Source organism: Triturus cristatus, chromosome 1_2, assembly GCF_964204655.1.
Source record: "Triturus cristatus chromosome 1_2, aTriCri1.1, whole genome shotgun sequence".
Classification (NCBI taxonomy): Eukaryota; Metazoa; Chordata; class Amphibia; order Caudata; family Salamandridae; genus Triturus; species Triturus cristatus.
The window spans coordinates 543402455-543423038 of NC_140580.1; the positions used below are offsets into that span (position 1 = coordinate 543402455).

At 46.6% G+C, this 20584-nt stretch overlaps 1 protein-coding gene across 1 annotated transcript in view; it reads left to right on the forward strand.

Annotated features, from left to right (window-relative positions):
• The window catches only part of MMS19 (MMS19 cytosolic iron-sulfur assembly component), a 498998-nt gene that overhangs the window by 223270 nt on the left and 255144 nt on the right, over nucleotides 1–20584 (forward strand). Inside the window, exons 10-11 of the mRNA XM_085606380.1 lie at nucleotides 2673–2747; nucleotides 17189–17266. Coding sequence (XP_085462506.1) covers nucleotides 2673–2747; nucleotides 17189–17266 — 153 coding nt within the window. The remainder of the gene's footprint in view (nucleotides 1–2672; nucleotides 2748–17188; nucleotides 17267–20584) is intronic.

Here is a 20584-nt window from a genome sequence, read left to right on the forward strand (position 1 = left end):
TAACTAGGTAAAAGGTCAGCGCCATAGCCGCTATGTAGAGCATGGTAGGACAAATGTAGGTAAAAGGTTGTGCAGCTACCTAGGCCTATATTAGGGTACATTGGGGCTCATAACACTCCAGTTCATTATAAAGATAAGAAGCACGGACGCCCATATGCAGTTTCTATCCACCTATATATTGTACTCCCTACACATGACTCCTTTACTTTCCAGCTAGGTTCTCTTTTTATTGATCCACAGACATGTTTAATATATTTATCTGTTCTTGCACAAAATGCTTGTGAGATATCTGTTACATTATGAGAGGATGAACATAGGTCTGATTTCAACCCTGCAAAATCCAACAATTTAAATTTTGCATACCCTTTGGAAGTGTTGAAAATGTCCTTTAGATGTGCTCTTGTCCTGGTGGGTGAAGTGTTTGTTAGGCAGTTCCGTAATTCATCAGACCCTTTTGAAGTTGAAGAGCTCCAGATTTAGCTAGTGATGTTTTACAGAAGGACTTTTCAAATGTAGGGTGATCACCTCACTACAGGTCACTTTCGACAGTGTCTCCAGTCCTGAACTTTTCACTTTCAAATCATTGACTTTAGTTGTGTTAATCTAATTAGTTCCATGGAAGCAAAACAAGACTGCAACACGAAAAAAATACATTAGGTTATCATACCAAAATCCAGGACTGGAATCAGCGTCCCAAATGACATGGAGAGAGAACGTATTCCAATTCTTCCTCTGGTTCAAGATCTTTGAGTCAAACAGGAGGACTGAATTTCCCCTCTTCACCCCATATCCATCACATCAGAAATTGAGATTCAGGTTCCTGAAAAGGTAGCTTCTGTATAGTTGAGCATTCTTGCAAAAGAAACATATTCTTATGTGTTCTCTAATTTTCATGGTTTGAATACTAGGAGTTTCCTTGGTTCCAGCATGTGCAGTTTTCATAGTTGATGTATGTGCAATTTCCATTATCGTGTTTGCACTTTCCACATGTTTCTACCATTGTTTTCTATGTGTTTGTGACCAGTGTGGTGATTTGTATTTACTAATAGGTCGGTTTGCAAATTGCCAATTTCTAGTGAGTAGCAATTCAAACATACCTCATAAATATTAACGAGGTAGGTCGCAAATGGCAACCCGCTAGAAATCTGCAGAACACCATGCCTGTGTCTCCCCCCCTATCCCCCCCCCCCCAAGAGTAGGCAATGACCCAAGGGTCCATTGCCTACTCTTAAAAAAATATTTTTATCAACATTCACAAAGAGGAATGAGTCCTTTAGGGACCCCTTCCCTTTTGCAAATGGCTTACCCCCTCTTTTGAGGAAGTGTTAAAATATTAATATTTTGGGGGCCTGACTTTGGTCGCAAAACATTAATGCTTACCAATTCGATTTGGTATTTGAAGGGATGCTCTAAACATGCCCCTTCATAATACTGAATTGGTAGTGGGTCACAAACCCAAATTGTGAATCAGTAACTGAATCGCAGTTTGTTGTTAGCACAAAAAAAGCAATTTTTGTGATCTCTCACAGACAGATTCTGTTTATCAGACCACAAAAATGCTTTGCACATCTGGTTCATAGTCTCACTGTGCAGGTCATTGCGCTGGATTCCTCCTGATGCCTTAAAGTGAGGCTTATTTGGAGAATAATCCTGTCATAGGGCCTTGTTTGTGGATTCAGGAATCTTGTCTAGGCTTGCTCATGCAAACTCCTTTTTATCTAGGATTTCCTGCCTGCTTCACCGAAAAACAGCAGGAAGTTCACAACATGACTGCACATTTGGTTATACAATTTACAGAAATTTGATAAGGATTCTGAAACAATCTTAATTGACTGCGGATTGCCCTGCGAATTCAGTTGCATTTGTTTGCTTTTGTCCAGAAAGCCTTTCACAGGATTAGTCCTAATATTCTTCAGAGTAAACTGACTAGATATTTCCCCAAACACCCTCTTTGGACTGGATCTCTTTCTATTTACTGTTACTTGATTTAATTCAGCTCTTTGGAGGCCAGTTCTCCTCCTCCATTAAGCCCACATCATGGAGTAAACATCCTTTTCAGTTGCGTCATACTGAGAATCATAGTGTCCTTAGAAGAGCTCTTAAACACACTTAGTCTTAGTTCTCTTCTTGGCCTTAGGGGAAATGCAAATCCCAATGCTATTATGCCTTTGTGTGAACGTTTGCACTCTACAGATAGCCAAACCATTAATTCCCTCTTTCTGTATAGTAAGCAGAGCCTGGACAGCCAGCACTCTTCTATTAGTAGCACATCATACAAATACCCCAAAAGCTCTGTGGATGTGGCTCTGCCCTCTCTCTATTTACCAGATATTTCAGCTACCATTAAAGGGACCTAGGTAGTGTGTATGTTACCTCTAGCAGATCACATGAGTGTAGACTACAAAGGCTATCTAGATGTACTTCATTTTTATATCTCTATTTAAGTTACTCCAGGCCTGCTTCTGATGAGGCAGTCGTAAGGTACGCTGCGAAGACTTACAGTAATAATTTTCAAATAATGTGTATTTGGAGTGGTGGTGTGGCAGCCTACTGAAAAATCTTTTGAACTATGAACTAGATTACCTTCTGTGCCTTGTTCTTTTTGCTTAACAGCTTCTGTGATTGTGATTCTTTTCTTCAATTAAAGTTAATTATAATAATATATTTTTTAGTTTCTTCTTCCGCTGCTAATTGAAAAAATGGACTCTGATGTGCAAAGTGCAAAGTTGGACTCCCTGCAAACTCTGGTAAGAAATTTTTTATGAGTGGTGTTTTCCACATTCTAGCTATCTGTTAGAGGAAGGCAACATTTGCAGCTAAGATTATTTTTCTAGCGAAGTAGACGTTTTGCATTCTTTAAAAAGGAGCTCATGTGCATCAGTTCTACAGACAATATTAATATATTTTTTTCTCATAGTTTCTTCCCTTCAAAAAAAAAATGTACTCTGTGGTATTTATCCCTATTACTTTCTTTTGGATGTAGTGTATCAACCATTTAAAGTTGCTTAATATTTATGTGGGGCATTTGGAAGGAAGGTAATCTATGCACCTCTTTTTCTGTCTGGGTGCAACCTGCCCTTTGCTTAAGGTTGTCACATAACTCCAATACACATTTAAATTATGTTTCATCTGCATTATGTCTTTCAAGTCTTTAGCCTTTTCCAGCCTAGGGCAAGTTTTGTTCTTGAAGTAATTTGAGGAGCTTCAGTGTCCCACAAAAGGAACTGCATGTCCTTTGTGTGATCTTGAGTTTATTTAGAGCAAGATTGCTACTTTACCCAAATCCTACTACACTTATTCTAGCTCTCTGCAAAATCTCTCTTTGTATTCTTGGTATGGCACGCATCTGGAAAACAAATTGTGACATGTAGGATCATGACAATCATGATTAGATTACATTTCTTATACAAAAATGGGGATCCCGCAAAACCTAATGTGGCTTGGTTAATCTGTACTGGAAATAAAGAATTGGCCATTAAATGTTTTATAGAAACGAGGATTGAAAGCTTCCTGTCTTTGTGGCCATTTGTTGGAGTTTAATTATTACTCACGATCAGGGACATTGTTTGATACATACCTCGCTTTTTTAAATCAAATTCTTACTAAAAAGTAAAATATCAGGTATCAGAAAAACATAAAATCAATAAATTTCCTCAGATATTGATAAATTATAAAAAATTAGCCATGCTAAAAAAAAAGTTAAGGCAGTAAATAAAAGGGGTTCCCTTAGCATTCAATATAATTCTAATGCTAAGTGTGCAGATCTGCAGCTCTACATGCCAAGAACAGATGCATACTGGTTAGTAGCATTTTCCTTCTCCACCAAGTGTCCTCGGTTCTCCTCCTTATTTAAGATATTTTCCATCTGCACATTTCACCAAGTTTAACCTGGTAAGATGTAAAGGGAGAAAAAAATGATGAGTCTCTTTACCCATGTTACTTCTATTTTCGATTACTCGTAGAAATGGCTTTCTTCGTGATGACTTGATTTATAAAGAGAAAAGGGTAAATCTGGGTACCAGCAATATCGGGCACTATAAGCCACTTGGAAAAAGGGGTCCGCTTCTTAAAGTCTCTGTGCCAAAAAGAACAGCTCACCCTCTGTCCTTCTTTTATGCTTCAGCTATATGCACCCTATCATCCTATAAGAGGCAGTGTTTTCAGATCAGCGTCCGCACACCTTTAATGGTCTGTTCTAGTTACATTAAGTTTTAAGCACCGCACACACAAGTATGCTGTGGCAAACCCCTATAGTTCAGTCCTACTCTATTTACCCCACTGTCTTCAGGCCTTGCCCTGACTCAATTTCCCTCTTTTCCTGAAAAACCTATCAGAGGGATTTTCTTTACAGGCTTGAACACCTTAATTCATCCAACATTCTATATGTCCCACTGGAATCTGACATCTGCTCTTTTCCTAGTCTTCAGTGCCATCTCCAGCTCTCCTCCATGCGTCTCCTCCTTGACCTCGCTGCCGTCTTCAATAGCACTGGTCATGGCCTACATCTGAAATCAATGTCCAACCAAAACTAGGCCTTCTTTCCAGTGCTTAATTTGCAAAAAGTGTAAGTGCCTGGGCTCTCCTCAGGAGGGCCCTGCAGTTCGCACCACCCATAGCACCTACAGCTCTGCCAATTACAGTTTAACACAACTAATAACCATCACATTTCTACAAGGGTGACAATTCAGACTATTCCAAGCCATCCATTGCTATGAGAATAGCTTAGGTGGCAGGTATTAGTCATTTTAAAGGTATATTTAATTAATAAAAGATTGTTGTGCTCATCTCTAAATTAAACTCCATCATTAGTGCCCATGTTGATAATTAAGTCCTGGTGCCAAGCACCGGAAACCACTGGCTCAAATTAAACACTGCTCTTTTCTCTCCTTCAGCAATTGTTTCTAACCTATATACCTGCAGCTCTAGAGGAGTCTGGCTCTGGATCACCCCCTCAGCCGTCACCTACCCAGCCGAACATCTGTCATTGTTCTTCTGCGTCTCCCTGCTGGGTTTCTTTCCCTCCCCCGCCTCCTCCCAGCTCCACCAGTCCATCTCTGGACTCTAGACTTTTGGTCCCCTCCTGATGTCGTAACACGATGTTTCCTTATGTTAGCACTAGACCTAGTTTTTTGGTCGATGCCCGGAGGAGCTACTTGATAGCTATAGAGGAGATGGCTCCCTTGGCCGTCACCTACCCAGCCTGACTTTGGGCAGACATTCCTTCGTCTCGCCTTCGCATTCTCCCTCCCAACCCTTTACCCTACCCCCTTTCCCCCTCTATGCTCCATTTTCTCATCCCCTTCTTAATGTTCTTCTGTTGAGACCTAGCTATTTGGCTGATGCCCGGTGGAGCTACCGGATAGCTATAGAGGAGATGGGCTGTGGACTTCCCCCTCGGCCATCACCTACCCAGCCGAACTTTGGGCAGACTCTCCCTCGTCTCTCCATCCTATTTCCCTCCTACCCCTTTACCCTACCCCCTCTCCCTTCTAAGATCCTTTTATCTCGTCTTTACGCTCTTGAATTTTTTTCTAGTAACTGATGTAACTGGTAACTGATGTAATTTTGTAACTTTATGGAACCTTATGTAAAGCGCTCTGATACCTCCGGGTCTAGCCAGTGCTATAGAAAACTCAAATAAATAAAAAATAAAAAATCTTTGAGGGAGATATAAATGAGTGATGGTATGGTGTTCTAGTTGTGGAAATATTAACCATCAGTGAAAGTTTACATTCCAGTTCAGTATTTGCGATGTGACAACTTTACTGATACCAAAGATATAATATGTTCTTCATAAGTTGGAGCTAGTAGTGTTGAAATGTGATCCCAAGCCATCGTCAGAACAAAGCAGTTTATGAATTAACAGAATGTGACTGCATATATTGTACCGTATGGAATACTGTATTTTTAATGTTGAAGTGAAAATCACTTGATGCCATGTGGTCTAGCCTTGTATTGATTTCTAAGAACTTAACTTTTCCTCAGATGTATTTTGGATTAAACTTTGGAACCACTTACTTGTACAGTAGAAAAAGATGTTATTGTGGTCCATTTAATAGGGTTTGTGACTTTTGTATATGGTCCTCCGGTTATGCATTATATAGGGCATTTTGGACCAATGTGTGGATTTAGGACTGTGTCTAGGCCACCATTAGGTGCTAATGAATGTGGCTTATCTGGTACATTGTATCTGTTTTGGTTGGATCCACTAATATGTTTAGGATTACAGTAAGAGATTTTGTCCCAACATGGAAAGAACAAGACCGTAGTCTTGTCTCAGGTCACTCATTTCAGAATGGGAATAACAAGTGACTGTAGTAGGGCATCACATTTTGTGCAGAGTTTAGCAATCAGCAGTAATGTTTCACCTCTGTCAGGACTGAAGTAACATTACTCGTGGAGACCTACAGTGTTATCCTGACGCGTAGCTGCCTTTTTTATAGTTGATTATTGGACACAGACCTGATTTAGAGTTTGATGTCAATTGAAAATCCTCCAATTTTAAAAATAAATGCTAAATTATTTGGATCCACTAGAAGACTTTTCTCAGTCATAAAGAATGTATGGCGGAGAGATGAAATCATTGTATTCTACTTCTTGTTTGACATTTGAAATTTCAGGCACTTTCTTTCTCTGTGCCTATTTAATGTAATAATCTTTAGAACAATCTCAGATTTTGCTGTGAATGAGACAGGGCCTCCATTGTTAAGTACTTTCATGATACCAAGAGACCAGTCTGGACTGTCAAGCCCTTTTGTGATGACGAGATTTAAAGAAATGTGGTTCTTAGAGCCCTTGCTTTGATTGCTCCTGGCTTCAGCATGCCTTTATAATCTTGATTTGCACCTCATTCAGAAAACTTTGAGGACGATGAAAAGTTTTTGCAGAAATAAACATGGGAACTGTGTGAAATGCTGATGCATATCTTTATCCTTCACCTGTCAAAGAATAGTGAACAAAGTATCACTTTGAATCAAGCAGAGCAACCTATGAGCCTTTTCATGTAATTCACTATAAATGTTTTCCATTTGTCGTGCCTGGCTTCGAACTGCATGTGAGAAAGTGCCCTCTTTCTGCATGGTTGCCCCCACCTTTTGCTGAATTGCTGATGTACTTTGACTGAGTGTGACCTGGGCTCCATCTAATCAGGTACCCAGGGCCTATGTTCTTTCCCTAAAACTGTATTGAAGCCTAAACCCAATTGACATCTCTGGCCACAGTTCAGCCCCCAGGGTCGGACTGGGAACCAAAACCGGTCCTAGCAAAGTGCTCGGCCGGCCCCCCAGGGGGCTGGGGGTGCGGCCGAGCGGTTTGCTACGGCCGGTTACGGCCGATTTAGTTACAGAGGCCGATATTGCAACTATGCTGCAAAAACGTCCCGGTGACAAAATCGGCCCCCGGGGCCCCAACTCTGGCAGCCCACCGGGGAAATGCCCGGTGCCCGCTACGGCCAGTCCGGCCCATTCAACCCCTGGTAAATGGTACCAGAGGTACCCAGGGCACTGTGACTAGATAAGCCCTCTAAGAGCTGCAGCACTTATTGTGCCACCCTTCGAGGTCCTGTACCACGACACTCACACACTGCCTTTGCAGGCAGCGTGTATCTGAAAGAAACACGTTAGTTAGATTCCTCACCTTAGAATATCCCCAGGCGTCAGACTGGATCCGGAAGATTTTTCGTCAGCAATACCCCTTGCGCGTCGCTAGGCGTCGTCTGCGGCTCCGCGTCCGTCGTCGGCGTCGTGCGCCGGGATGACGTCGTCGGAGTACTTAGACGCCGCCCTCGCGCGCTGACGTCAGTTCTTCTTTTTTCCGCGCCAGTAAGCGCAGATCCGGGAGAGCTACCCCTTTAGTCAGTTTTTGACTAACTTTTTGATCCTTTTTGATCCTGTCAATCGACTCCGGTGCCGGTAGGATGCCTGGTTTTAAAGCCTGTGCTGACTGTAGCCGCCTGATGTCGGTTACGGACCATCACCGCCGGTGCCTGTACTGCTTGGGCCTCGACCACCACGCGGAGTCGTGCTCGGACTGTAAGGCCCTGACCTCGAAGGCTAGACGGGAGCGGTCCCGTAAGCTTCTAGAGATTCGCCACTCGGCTCCGCTTGCCTCTCGATCCCGGTCCAGGAGGAGGTCCAAGGATCGGTCGCGGAGCCGCAGCCGACGTCACCATCGGTCGTCGGGATCCAAGTCTTCGGGTAAGTCGAAGCATTCCAAGAAGTCCAAGAGGCAACATCGCTCTTCGGACTCCCCTCGCCGGTCGCGCGACTCGGCCGAGGGTCAGGGTGGTTCCACCCCCGCGGCTCCGGCGGAGCCGCAGGCGCGCGCCCGTCCCCATACCCTCCGGTCCCTGGGACTAACGCGACGCCGGCGGAAGTCAGTGCCTTCCTCTCGGCCATGAGGAACCTGGCTCCGCCGTCGACGCCCGCTGGTGCGCCTTCGGGCCCCGCGGACCCGACTGGGCTGCCTTGCCTGCCGGTGGCTCCGGCCCCGGCGCCGTTGACGGCTCCGGCCTCGACGCCGCAAGCGCCCGAGGGACCCGTTCTCGAGTCCCCGTCGACGCCGGTCGACTTCGTCACGCCTCCTCCGCCGGCGTCGACACCGGTACCACCCCCGACGTCGACTCCGCTCGACGTCGAGCCCCGGTTCAGTCCCACTCCGGGCCCGGCGCCGGTCCGGCGTCGATGGACGCCGAGATCGACGCCGCTAGAGACACATTATGTCTACCGCCCGGCTCCGTTACTTTCTCCTCTATACCAGGAGTCGGATGATGGGGACAACTGGGAGGGATCTGAGGATCCTATGGCCGTTCAGGCTCAACTGTCCCAGGACTGGGCAGATGAACTGGGGGAGGCCAGTGGCCTGGATACCTCTCCAGACACTGGGTTTGTCTCTCCTCCGACTGTGGCTTCGGAGGAGGGCGCTGCTTTCTCTGTGGTGCTGCGCAAGGCGGCCGCAGCCCTTGGGCTCGAGCTGCCTGCCGTGGCTGTGAGGACTAACGTCCTTACTGAGGTGCTTCAGTCTGCAGCAAGCTCCACTGAGCCTCTGCTGCAATTCAATGAGGCCCTCATTGACGTTCTGCAGGGCACCTGGTCCAAGCCCTCCACAGTTCCTCCTGTGGACCGGAACGTCGCCAGGCGCCACCGCCCTGCTCCGGGCGACCCCAGTTTCCTGTCCCAACACCCTACCCCTGAGAGCCTGGTTATCCAGGCCTCCACCTCCCAATCCTCTTTCCCGACCGCCCCGCTGGACCGGGATTCCAAGAGACTAGAACAGTTTGGCAAGAAGCTGTTCTCTTCCCTTAGTTTGGGCCTGCGGTCTTTGAACACCGCTTGTCTCTTGGACCGTTATTCCCACTCTCTGTGGGATGCGGTGGAGGACGCGCTGCCCCTGTGTCCGGAGGAGGTCCGGACACGACTTACCCAGGCTCTGGCCGATGGGAGGGATGCCGCGCGACATGCTATACGTTGTGGGCTTGACACCACGGACTCGCTGGGTAGGGCCATTTCTACCACAGTGGCGCTTAGACGTCACGCCTGGCTGCGGTCCACGTCATTTTCGGGCGATGTCCAGAGCACTCTCATGGACATGCCGTTTGATGGCACTCGCCTGTTTGGCGAGAAAGCGGACAGTGCGCTGAACCGCTTTAAGGACTCCCGGGCTACGGCCAAGTCCTTGGGCCTCTCGGCCCCGCGGTCGCAATCTTCCGCTTTTCGCCCCTTTCGTGGCCAAGGAAGGGGTGCCTCCTCACGTGCGCCTAGCCACCAGCCGCAGAACCAACCTGCGCGCGGTCGCGGACGTGGTTTCCGCCGAGGCGGTTCTGGAGGACGACGAGGTCAGCCCACATCCACCCCGGCAGCATCCGCCTCAAAGCCTTCCTAGTCCGAGCTTTCAGGCCCATTCCACGCCAGTGGGCGGCAGAGTTCGCCATCACCTGCTCCACTGGCGGTCCATCACATCGGACAGGTGGGTGCTGCAAATCGTCCGAAGGGGCTACTCCCTCCCCTTCGAGACGACCCCTCCAGCCATGCCACCGCAGCACCACCGTATCTCGGGGGATCATTTGAATCTTCTCCACGAGGAAGTTTCGGCCCTCTTGGCCAAGGGGGCCGTCGAGCGCGTTCCGAGTCCAGAAGTAGGTCGTGGTTGTTATTCCCACTACTTTCTGGTTCCCAAGAAGGGCAAAGGGGGCCTACGCCCTATCTTGGACCTTCGGAACGTCAATGCCTTCCTCCGGAAGGAAAGGTTCAAGATGTTGACTTTGGCTCAGGTTCTAGCTGCCCTAGACCCCGGAGACTGGATGGTAGCGTTGGACTTGCAGGACGCATATTTCCACATCCCCGTCCTGCCGGCCCACCGGCGTTACCTGCGGTTCACGGTGGGCCAAGAGCACTTTCAGTTTACCGTGCTCCCCTTCGGCCTCACCAGTGCCCCTCGGGTGTTCACGAAAGTGATGGCGGTGGTCGCAGCTCATCTGCGCAGATCAGGGGTTCCAGTCTTCCCCTATCTCGATGACTGGTTGTTGAAGGCGGGCTCGCCCCAGGCAGTCGTCTCCCACCTCCAGACTACGGCGGATCTCCTGCATTTGCTGGGGTTTTCCATCAACGTGCCGAAGTCACACCTGAGTCCCTCTCAGAAGCTCCTTTTCATCGGAGCGGTTCTCGATTCGGCGCAGTTCCGGGTCTATCCACCGGAACAGCGGGTCCGGGATATACAGGCCCTGATTCCCATCTTTCGGCCTCTATCCTGGGTTTCGGTCAGGCTAGTGTTGCGGCTTCTGGGGCTGATGGCCTCCTGCATCCTACTAGTGCATCACGCCAGGCGGCGCATGCGGGCTCTGCAGTGGGACCTGAAGTTTCAGTGGGCCCAGCATCACGGCAACCTGTCCGACCATGTCTTGATCTCGGAGGGCACTGCACAGCAGTTGCAGTGGTGGCTCACGGACCGCGATTGGGTCATGGGCAGAACCCTCTCCCTTCCCCAACCGGAGCATGTCGTAGTGACGGATGCGTCCCTCCTGGGATGGGGTGGCCATATGGGAGAGGCGGAGATCAGAGGCCTCTGGTCTCCGGCGGAGTCTCGTCTCCACATCAACCTGTTGGAGTTGAGAGCGATCCGGCTTGCACTGAAAGCCTTCCTTCCCTCTGTCAGGGGCAGTGTCGTGCAGGTGTTCACGGACAACACCACCGCCATGTGGTATTGCAACAAACAGGGCGGGGTGGGGTCGTGGACCCTTTGTCAGGAGGCTCTGCGCCTCTGGACGTGGCTTGAACACCAGGGCGTCACCCTAGTGGTTCAACATCTGGCGGGCTCTCTGAACGCCAGAGCAGACGAACTCAGCCGCCGGTGCATGATGGATCACGAATGGCGTCTGAACTCCGAAGTGGCGCAAGGTCTCTTTCAGCAGTGGGGAGAGCCTTGGTTAGATCTATTCGCCACCGAAGAGAACGCGCAATGTCAGCAGTTCTGCGCGTTGGAATTTCCAAGGCGGCACTCGCTCGGCGACGCTTTTCGTCACGAGTGGAGTTGCGGTCTGTTGTACGCCTTTCCGCCTATACCACTTCTGCCCATAGTGCTGAAGAAGATCAGGCACGACCGGGCCCAAGTCATCTTGGTGGCTCCGGATTGGGCACGAAGGTACTGGTATCCCGAGCTACTCAGTATGTTGACCGATCCTCCGATACGTCTGCCCCTTCGGGAGGATCTTCTGTCGCAGCAGCAGGGGACGGTCCTCCACCCGAACCTGTCCAGCCTCCACCTCCATGCGTGGAGATTGAGCGGCGGCAGTTGATGCCATTTGACTTGCCTCCTGAAGTCTGTGATATCATTCTGGCAGCCAGGCGTCCCTCCACAAAGACGGTATACGCCTGCCGGTGGAACAAATTTGTGGCATGGTGCACAGCAAAGGCTGTGGATCCCCTTTCCGCCCCTCTTTCTGAAGTTCTCCTCTTTCTTCTTTCTTTGGCCCGGCAGGGCTCTGCCCTGGGCACCCTGAAAGGTTATCTTGCTGCCATCTCTGCCTTCTTACGGCTTCCTGATCAGCCTTCTCTTTTCAAGTCCCCTGTAGTTACACGCTTTCTAAAAGGCATTACTCACACGTTCCCTCCTGTCCCTTTTGTAATGCCTCAGTGGGACTTGAATCTTGTCTTGACATTCCTGATGTGCGCTCCCTTCGAGCCTCTTCACAATTGTCCTCTTCGTCTTCTGACTCTTAAGACTGCTTTTCTGGTAGCCATCACCTCGGCTAGACGGGTGAGTGAGCTCCAGGCTTTATCTTCAAAGCCTCCTTTTCTGTCTGTTCATCCGGACAAGGTTGTCCTTCGGCCTCGTCCCTCCTTTCTTCCGAAAGTGGTGACTCCATTTCATCTTGGGCAGTCTGTCACCTTGCCCACCTTCTTTCCGCCTCCGCATGCTTCCAAAGAGGAAGAGAGGCTCCACCGTCTGGACCCAAAACGTGCGCTCTCCTTTTATTTGGACCGCACTAAGCAGTTCCGGGTGGACGACCAACTTTTCGTTGGATACGTGGGTGCTAAGAAGGGGAAAGCTGTGCACAAACGGACCATCTCTCGGTGGGTCGTTTTGTGCATCAAAATTTGTTACTCTTTGGCAAAAAAGGACCCTCCTGTTGGGCTGCGCGCCCATTCTACTCGGGCCACAGCGGCTACTACTGCTTTGGGACGGGGTGTCCCTTTGCAGGACATCTGTCAGGCGGCGACGTGGGCTTCGCTACACACGTTTGCCAGGCATTATTGCCTTGACAGCCAAGTCCGGAGGGATGGCTTCTTTGGCCGTTCTGTCCTCCAGGACTTTCTGGTGTGATCTTGGTTCGCAGACCCACCACCGGGGATGGTATTGCTTGGGTATCTATTCTAAGGTGAGGAATCTAACTAACATGTTTCTTTCAGATGAACAAGTTACTTACCTTCGGTAACGATGTATCTGTAAGAAACATTAGTTAGTTAGATTCCTCACCGACCCACCCATCCTCCCCGTTCTGCGAACTGACATCTAGGGTTAAGGTTATCCTTTTCAGGCCCCTAGATTTTATTTTTGGCACCAGTGTCAGTCTTTGCATGGCTCTGCGTTCCTGGCGCGGAAGGCTATGTACAAGAACTGACGTCAGTGCGCGAGGGCGGCGTCTAAGTACTCCGACGACGTCATCAAGGCGCACGACGCCGACGACGGACGCGGAGCCGCAGACGATGCCTAGCGACGCGCTAGGGGTATTGCTGATGAAAAATCTTCCGGATCCAGTCTGACGCCTGGGGATATTCTAAGGTGAGGAATCTAACTAACTAATGTTTCTTACAGATACATCGTTACCGAAGGTAAGTAACTTGTTCTTTGGTGCAGAACAAAGTGAAGAGTCGACATGGCACACATCCCTGTGTGCTATGCCTACAACCCACTGCCCTGGAATAGGTCAGTCACCCTTCTAGCATGAGCCCTGTATCCCTACAGTGTCTAAGTCCATTCTTAGACATTTTAAGTGCAGTGCTGCCATTAATAGTATATGGTGCTGGGAGTTTGTCATTACGTACTCCACAGCACCATAATGGCTACGCTGAAAACTGAGAACTTAGAGATGCCCCCTGAAAACTAACCTACCACTAGTGTCCAAGCTGAGTGGCTGCTTTTAGCTGCCACCACCAGACATGTTTCTGGTCCCCTGGGTCGAGAGCCTGCTGCTCCCTGGGGCCTGAAACAATGCACATCCTGGGATGAGGTGCCAAGCCTCCTTCCCCAGGATGGGCAGAGTTCACAAAGGGGAAGCTTCAAAGGCTTGCCGCCTTTGTGAGCTTCCCCAAGCAACTTGCTGCTCTCAGAAAGTGGTCACCACTGGTTCTGACCCCCACTTTGGGCGGGAGAACCGGCGGGAAAAACAAGTGAGGGAGAGGTGTGGCCACCTCTGCCAACTCACCCCTCAGGTGGGGGAGGCGAGGTGAAGCACAACTCTCAGTCCACGCCATCTTGAAGATGGGGGGACTCAGCCAGCCAGGGACAGGCTCATGCCCCCCTCCTACTGGAGGGTGGCATAATAGGGGGTGTACCCACCCCAGGGAGGGACCCATTGGTCCCTCCCTTTTATCTACCTGTAGCGCGCCTAAATCTAGTATTTAGGGGCACCCCTGAACCTTGCTTCCTCTGACCAGAAGAAACTACAAGAAGAAGAAGGACCGAACAGCCATGCAGCAGCTAACAAGAGGAAGACGACCACTGACTTGGCCCCAGCCCTACCGGCCTGTCTCTATCTCGAACCTGCTCCTGCGAAATCCCGGTGTGTCCTGCAGTAACCTCAAAAACCCTGGAGGACCTGCCTGCCTTCATCTTTGTCTCCCGTGAACACTGCATTTGTTCATCTGCAACCTCTGGCCTTGGCCGGAAACCGCAAAGCCGCACCACTCTGCACCCACCGTCCATTGCCCGAGCTCGAGTGGGCAAACACCACGAGGAGGCCACCCCGGCGATCCTGACCCAAGATCCGGCAACCCGTGACCTGCCTCTAGCCTCCAGCCAACGCCTGCAGTCTAAATCCAGAAGGCCCCCCCTAACCGCGACCAGGAGCTGGAAAGAAGATCCGACCCCAAAAGGCACCCCTGCACCAGACGCCCCGCACAAACCGATGGTGCCTAACCAACCCCTAACTTCCCAACTTACCTCTCAAAGTGGTGGTCGTACCCAGAAGACCTTCGTCCCCAAGCCTGCAGTGCCTTTGCAAACTGGAGGTTCCCTATTTAAAACAACAGAGCGCCCGACGTCGAAACAGTACCCTGCACCCGGCCGCCCTAGTGCCGCTGAGGGTGCACCTTTGGTGGTGCAAATTTGTTTCCCCATTTGTCCTGAGCTAAAAGTACAGGAGCTTTGCTCCCACACCCAAGTGGCCTGCTCAACAACATTTACATTTACATTTACATCAGCAGCCACCAACCGGAGGCCCCCTATCCCCTATTGGATAGCATTGGCCCTCAGCACTCTGCACCTGGCTGCCCTAGTGCCGCTGAGGGTGTAACTAAAGTGCATCCTTGACCTTGGGGGACCCCTGAGTCTATCTCCAGAACCTCAACTCCCACTACCAAATACTTACCTCAAAACCGATAACACTATTTTCCTCCATGGATAACACTGACTGTTTTTCTGTGAAAAGTTTCCAAGTGTGGAGTTTGAGAAATTCTTTACAATTGCATAATCTAACAAAAACGATTTTACTTACCTGTTTTCAGGTAATGTCCCAGAGTAGTATCTAGATATCCTACTCTGTGTAAGCCTAGTAATCTCAAAAGTTACTTACCTGCTATTTTACTAAAAAGCCTACTCAAGTCTATGTACTGCATTTACTGAGTATTGCATTTCTCTGCATCCATACTGTAAATCAAACCAAAGTGCATATACAATTATCATGCAAACTGTATTTCAATTGCATTACTACTGTTATGTATTTATTGCTTACCTGTGCCAGGCTTGCTTTGTTCTAGAAAATAAAATAAGTAAAAGAATATTTTTATACAAAAACAATTGGTCTGAAGTTCAGTCTTTGAGTGTGTGAATTCATTTGCTGACGTGAGTGTGTACAACAAATGCTTAACACTGTCCTCTGATACTACCTTACTGCTCGACCACAATACCACAAATAAAGAGTAAGGGGCTGTCTAACTTTACCTCTACCTACCTTTAGGGTTCCACTGGACTCTGTGCACACTATACCTCACTTTGGTATAGTATATATACAGAGCTTCCTACACTGCAGTGTTGATCTTTGAAGACCTTAATTCGTTTTTAGGTCACCTGACCCCAGCTTATGTTCTTGTTTTGAAAGTGATAGATAGGTTTATTCATCTGTCCATAGTTGCTTCAAGTGGGCATGGAGAGTGAGATAAAGGGAATTTATTATTGATGGAAAAAGTCTGCTATCTGTCATGGTATCTTCTATTATATTATAATCAAAAATACTGAAAGGGTTCCTCCGTAATATCGCTGTAGCAAAAAACATTCTCTGCTACAAATACATCTTTAATAAGTTTGTGTATTCCTCTCCTTTATATGAATGTATAATGTGCATATAATTATATCACCACATCACCTAGAATGTGGTAAACCTGGGATGTTATATAGTCCTAATTACCCTATTTAGGAGTCCAACTTGTCTAGACAAAGAAATTACACCCACTTGTTTGTGGCATGTTTCATCATAGGAGACCTGTTGGCACTTTGCCCAGATTTTCTTTGTCAGAGTGAGTTCAACCATTTAGAGGGAGCTCTTAATAAACTAAATCTTGACAGCGTAGGGGATACAGGTGTTAAAATGATCTCAGGTATACCACTAACTAATATTAATGTTAATACCCTGTTTTTCATCTTATTCCGGGTACCAACATTAAAATTACTTGATGGTATCAGTGTGATCATTTTAACACGTACATGCATGCCACACACTTTTCATTCAGAGCCAAGAAGTTAGAATTCTGAACTATTTCCCTGCAATTTTCGAGGCTAAATAATGTTCAGTCTAATGGAGTGCCGAAGATTCCTGTCTACACTCAGTTTCTTAAACAATATCTCACAGCAATATCTTACAGTGGACCTTGTGATCTGCACAAAGGCCAAAGAGTATATGTTATGTATAGTATTCTTCACTCAGGTAGATGAAATCATCTTGGATGTTTGCCAGTTTAGTTTATTTTTCTCCTTCTGAGCTGAAAGCAAATACTTATTGTAAAGTAGTCTGTGGAAGTGGCTGTTTCCTTCATACTCCCAATAATTCTTTGTATTATCACAGTCTGAGAGATAAATGTTTCTTCTCCAGATATCCATTTGGAGAAGTGAGACTCTAGGAGAGGGCTGTTTTTTTTCATACCCCTTATAGACCCCTGATCATGTATACTCTAGGGTTGAGGGGCAGAAGAAGGAGTTCTTTGCCATTCCTTGATACCCCTGCATTAGTGCATTGTGGGTTGATACTCTTTGTAGGGAAGTTATTTTTCTGCGACAGAAACTCTGCATGGGTGCTTTGGCCATTGGATAACAGAGTTATTTTTGTTCTGACATCTGTATTGCTACTTTAACTTTGAAAATATCTATGTGTTCCCTGCCTTTCACCCCCGGGCTATACTCGTACCTTGAATAAAACATAAAAATCAAAGGTGAAGGTCTCCAGAACTTCTGTTTCTTAATCTTTCCTTGCTTTTCATTTCAGAATGCTTGTTGTGCTGTATATGGACAGAAGGAACTAAAGGAGTTTCTTCCAAGTTTGTGGTCATCGATCCGACGAGAGGTAAGCACAGTGTGCATGTTCATCTTGGCATGGGCACTATGTGTTTTTCTCTAACAGTTTGAAACTATTGTGATGCAAAATAGTCCTTGGCTTGAATTTCAAGTCTTCACTGTGGTACTCATCTTCACAAAAATTAGTAAACATGACAGCATGGAGGATAAAAAATAGTTACTTTTATCTAGTAGAAAGCAAGTTAAAAGAATCTATGTTTCAAAATAGTAGGTACCTAGGCACTCCAGAATCCTTAAATGTTCTAACAAGGTGGGTACACAGTGTGAGATCAGATGCATGCTTTTAGAGTCCCATTATGAATTAAAGAAATGAGTACTAAGTGTTTTGCAGTTAAACAATAAACAAACAGTTAAACAATAAATCATGGTCAAACATAAATTTGAAATAGGTTTGCAAAGTATCAGTGTTCCTATCCAGGCAGTGTCTGGTTTACAATTACAAATGAATGATTTGAATACCTCTCTTTCTTGGTGAAATACATATATTATCCTAGAGTCCACGATTTTTCCAGCAAACAGTCCATCGTGGCAATGGAATATGGGAATGCTTCCTACTATATTAACCATGACTTTTATGTGCTTGCACAAGACATATAAACTTAAAACAAGTTATAATAATTCATAAAATGCACTATGCCACTGGACACTACATCATTGTAGACAAAAAGGTAGGACACACTGTGGAGAAGTTAGCTGAAAGAGAAACACTCAGTGTCTACACATATTGAGCAAAGGCTTTGATTACTGTATGTAATAACCTATTCAGGTACTTCACCAATGCCAAAGACTCCATGTGTGTTGACCTGTCATCTCATCACATACCATTCAACACATTTCATAAGAACTAAGATTAGATTTTGTCACACATTTAAGATCTGTATCACAGCTAGCAATCACTTCCTACAAATGTCCTAAATCATCAGTTAGCAGTAGTGGAATGAGCCTGAGAAGCAATGGTCAACAAGTGCAAGCAATGACTTGGTATTAATAATAAAAGTGATCCTCTTCAACGTTTAAGCCACTGGGTTTCTTTGGGTTGTATGACGGAACAACGCATGCCTCTACCACGCATGTTTCACCCTGCATTTGTTTTAGAACGCATATGCGTTTACAATGTATGCCATTACCACGCATTGTGTGTGTGTATGTGTATATATATATATATATATATATCTAGATATATATATATATATATATATATATATATATATTTAAACAATGTATTTGTGGGGGGGGGGGCCCCCCCCACCCCAAAACTTAACTTAAATACCTAGTAAAGGCATACGTTGTGGAAGCTTATGCGTTCTAAAACCATGCGTGGCAAAAAATGTGTGGTAAATGTACAACATGGTAAAAACCTTGTTGTAAAGGCTGTTTACCCGTTTCTTTGTAATTCAATGTTAGTTGTAGCCTTCAATTTACTGATGGTCATTTCCGTCTTACACTTTCTTGTGATATGTTACAGAGCTATGAAAAGTGCTGTATTGCATGCTGTTCGTTAGAGTGCATGGCCACTGGATATTCACTTGCATACTTGGTCTTACATGCATGCTAATTTCTTAATTTTTAATTATGCCATAAATGTGTTGAAACTCTTAGGAACAAATGAAAGTGTACGTGAGTGGTCTCACAGTGAATGCAATCTCCGATAATACATGGGTCATTACCAGTCTTAGATACCACACATTTACATTTGTTCAAAGCATAATTGCATATTAAATAGTGACCATGCATGAAGAATCCTATTGTTTTCAGTGGTAACCTTATAAAACAATTATATTTTTAGGTTCATTTTAAATACACCCAACGGTATCATTCAGTATCAGTAATGTACTGTAAGTGTAGCCATTTTTCTTTTATCACACTTCTGAGTTCGGGATCCTCCCGGAAAAAATGCCACTGACAACGTTTCTTACGTTATGAGCATTTTGTGCTACTGTAGTAATCAATCTGATGGAAAATGGCAATCCTTTTCTATGCACGCCCTGTATTTTTCATTAGTGTGGTAATTGTTTAAACCACTCTTAGCGCACTGAAAGGAAGAAGTCACTTCAGCCTGTGCCTAGTATGGTTTATATAGCAGAAGACAGAGCCCGGTCTGTCTATCCTACCACACAGCTTGTGCACAAAATTAGCTTCAATGCTCCTGGATTTAAAAACAAATCCATTTGTCACTCCTAGTATTCCAATTTTAGCTTACTTATTATCATAGTGTAGAAATCTGGCTCAGTACATGGTATATCACCAAGTGATTATATCATGCACAGAGTCCAGAGATTTCCCCAAAAGTGTACAGGGCTCAACGTAAACACAAAGTGCTCCATTTGTGGTAGTGTGGTCGAGCAGCCTTAGGCCTAACACAGAGGACTGTAAAACATTTGTTATGCACACACTGACTAATAAATGACACACAACTCAATAAGGAGAACCACACCAATTATAGAAAAATAAGCTTTTTTCAAGAATTATTTTAAAACCAAGATGTTTGCAAAAAGGTATGTACGTTTTTCCGTTTCTGGTGCACCCTGCAGCTGCCCATAATGGCTAGGATCTCCCTGTCTAAAATGGTTATGCTGTCCCGACGACTCAATCTCCCAGTCCTGATGTCCCCGGGGTGGTTCTGCCCGCTGAATTTCCTACTACGCGATTTAGTGTGAGGTGATGGGCGATGTAAAGTGTCATTGAAGACGCTACAACGCCCTATGACAGAAGGTGAGTTGGGGGTACTGAATTTTGAGTTTTATATGTTGGCCACCCAACTGCAATGGTTAGCACAATGGCTAGAGTGAGCGAATGAGGAGGGTACCTGTTTATCGGAGCCTGGAGCATGCCCTAGCTTGCTACTGGCCAAATTACTGGATTCGCCAATCACTGCCCCATACCCCTCAAGCTGCAAAATACAGCCTTACAGAAAAGATGTCTGACCAAGGTGCAGGGGTCCCCGAGGTATTCCCCCATGCTGCAGCTGGTGGGCCTGCCACATGGGGATCCTCAGACGATATTCTCACTTGAACAGTTAGCTCCCTGGACAGCGGTGGGTTTGGAGAACGTTGGGGACTGCTTTTTAGATAACGTGCTGATCCCTTTTGATGAATTGGTGGAGGACAGTGGTCTCCCCCCAGTGCAGTTCCTACAATATGAAACCATGACCCGCACCTTTGGGCAGCTGTGGGGAAGGGGGAAGAAGGAACCTTTAAACCCCACCCAGTGCTTCATGCAGTGATCACACTGTGATCCGCAAGATACCAGGTGAAATGGTTCTACGCTACTCTGCTCTCTGCATCTCTCGTTCCTTTGACGGGGTTGC